Raw genomic sequence first — 2,521 nt, forward strand, 5'->3', positions numbered from 1 at the left:
TTCTTTTTTGTTGTGGGTATCGGGCAACAAAAACTTTATTTTAGCTTCCAAGAGTTGCAAATCTATTTATGTACCTGATGGCCACCGGTAATTTGGTGGCTATTTATGTAATTTGTCAGTAATTTGGGTATCTACTTATGTATTCCGTTAAGTGCACGACATTACAACAGGGTGTCGGTATATGAAACTAATTGCTGAAGGCCGTGAGCACCATTACAACAGGGATTGACAAATTAATTAGACCATTGCTGCAGGTATTTACGAAATTAGTAAAGATAATCCTCTCGTTGAAGAAAACTGAAAGTATCCTCACACACCATCAGAGGAAATAGTATGTCCTCTGATATACCTTACATCAAAAAGGAAAGGAAAAAAAGAGTCCCATAAAGTTCCACACGAAACTGATAGGTAGATCAAATCCTAGAACGAAAAATTCTCCTCCTTGTTTTTATTTCTTGAGATTCAACTCAAAGCCTCCAACAGGTTCCATACTTACGCAATCCTGCAAAAATAAATAAATGACCAAAATTACCATCCATATATGACACTTGAAAACACTGTAGAATTAAAAAATAAATAAATAAATAGAACGGAAGGGCAAATGTTAAAACGGTCCTTAGTTAATTTCAATCCTAATAAATTGGAAATAAAGATGGCCCACTCTAAAAAAAAAACAGAAGGACAAATGTTAATGCGTTCCTCCGTTAATTTCAATCCTCATAAATTTGAAATTAAGATGGCCCACTTTACATTGCCTCAATTTAATTATGATGCAGTTGGCGTCATTAATGGTCTACCAAATCAATTGGTAAGCTTATAGTGCACTTCTCATCTCTGTTAATGACCGGGCCAAGATATTGAGCATTCATATCTCATTGCAAGCACTTAAATTAGGAAAAATTTTTCTATGCACCCTGCTGCATTCCCGGAATGAGCAGAAAATTTGGCACGTTATGCCCCAAGCACCGCCTCACACCCTTGTACCGTACAAACATGCACCAAAAGAAACCGATCTGGCCAGCGGCGGAGCTTGACATCCAATGGAAGGGCAAGATTATAATTTATTAATAATTTTTTAAAAAAATATTTTATAATAAATAATATATATATATATTATAAAAATATCAATAAATATTTAATTTTATATATAAATAAAATTAAATAAAAAATATTATCTTATATCATTTTGATCGTATAAAAACCTTAATAACCGCTTCTATATTAGAAGTTGAAGAATAAATGAACAATTATTTTTTTTAAAAAAATTATTATTTTTAATAAAAAATTAATATATAAATTAATTATATGATTTTTTTTCAAACCGATAGATTCATATAAGGTTAAAATATTGAGAAGGCTATCATATATATAAATATATAAATAATAATATTTTAATTTTTTTTGGGGAGAGGGCAGTGGCCTCTTTTAATCTCTCTTATGCTCCGCCAATGAGTTTGGCTATCATAGAGTTGGTGCAATTGTTGGTACCCCATAACCACTTTATCTTTTAAAGAACACCACCGCACATGCATAAGGGTCCAGATTGTATCTTTCATATGAAAGAATAATCAACCTTCTTTCGCAATGTAATTGGTTGAATCGTGCAATGACCATCTTGAGATCCATTCAAATGGATGGAAGAAAAAATTAGAGTTCTTTAGGATATATGCAATATATGATCCAATGGTTGATGTCATAAAAGAAGATAAATTATTCTTTCATGTGGAAAATACAATCCAAATCCATTCGCAAATACATTGCACATAGATAGACTGACAAACAAACATACATGCAAGAAGAGAGAGAGAGAGGGAGGGAGAGATTTACGTGGAGCAATCAAATGTGAGGCTGGGAGGGATAACATTGGTGTTGATTCTACACTTGCCGGGAAGGCCAGCAAGACGGCCCGAGTTGATCTTTCCGGCATGAACCAGCATTTTGCGGAGGCAATCACAGATGTCACGACGGAGCTTCTGTGTGGATGCTAGGTCGTTCACGGACTGCACGGCGTTGCAGCATTTGGGATCGAGCTGTGGGTCGTTGCCCATCACATAAGGTATGCACATGCCGAATGCCGTCTCTGCCAACCCGCAATCCGAGTGTGTGTCGGCCGAGACGAGCATTGAAGCCATGGATAGAAGAGCTAGAAGCAGAAGAAGGCGAGCCATACTTTTTTGGCAGTATGGCAAGGTAGCAATACAAGAGAACACGATGGAGAAATTTTTGGAAGAAGGAAAAGATGGTGGGTGCTTGAATGTTCTGAACATGGGAACAGCCATATATGTAGGCGGACTTGTTGGACAAATCCGGGGTGATTATTAAAGGCTTCTGTTTTCGTTTCTCCTGAAAGAAGACTCGATCAAATCTCTGTGGAAAGCCATCAGGCATCAAGCAGAACAAATAGATATGCTGAGCTGTCTACCCTCGAATTAGCTTGTGCAAGAAGTAGAGGTGCGCAGTGCGATGGATTGTGTTGGGCCGGGACAGGCCCAAAGCCTTGAGACAAACCATTTAGTACCAA

General features: G+C 36.9%; 1 protein-coding gene across 1 annotated transcript; it reads right to left on the minus strand.

Annotated features, from left to right (window-relative positions):
• Nucleotides 1-269: 269 nt before the first annotated feature.
• Nucleotides 270-2,311, minus strand: LOC105040697 (non-specific lipid-transfer protein 1). Its single transcript, XM_010917351.4, has 2 exons — nt 1,828-2,311; nt 270-502 (listed from the first exon to the last, which is right to left on the minus strand). The coding sequence occupies exons 1-2, from the start codon at nt 2,277-2,279 to the stop codon at nt 493-495; spliced, it is 462 nt and encodes a 153-aa protein (XP_010915653.2). The 5' UTR covers nt 2,280-2,311; the 3' UTR covers nt 270-492.
• Nucleotides 2,312-2,521: the final 210 nt, after the last annotated feature.

The sequence above is a fragment of the Elaeis guineensis genome, chromosome 3 (genome assembly GCF_000442705.2).
Source record: "Elaeis guineensis isolate ETL-2024a chromosome 3, EG11, whole genome shotgun sequence".
Classification (NCBI taxonomy): Eukaryota; Viridiplantae; Streptophyta; class Magnoliopsida; order Arecales; family Arecaceae; genus Elaeis; species Elaeis guineensis.

Bases quoted from the DNA above. Each gene is read 5' to 3' on its own strand.
- LOC105040697 (XM_010917351.4), bottom strand. From the start codon at position 2,279: ATGGCTGTTCCCATGTTCAGAACATTCAAGCACCCACCATCTTTTCCT.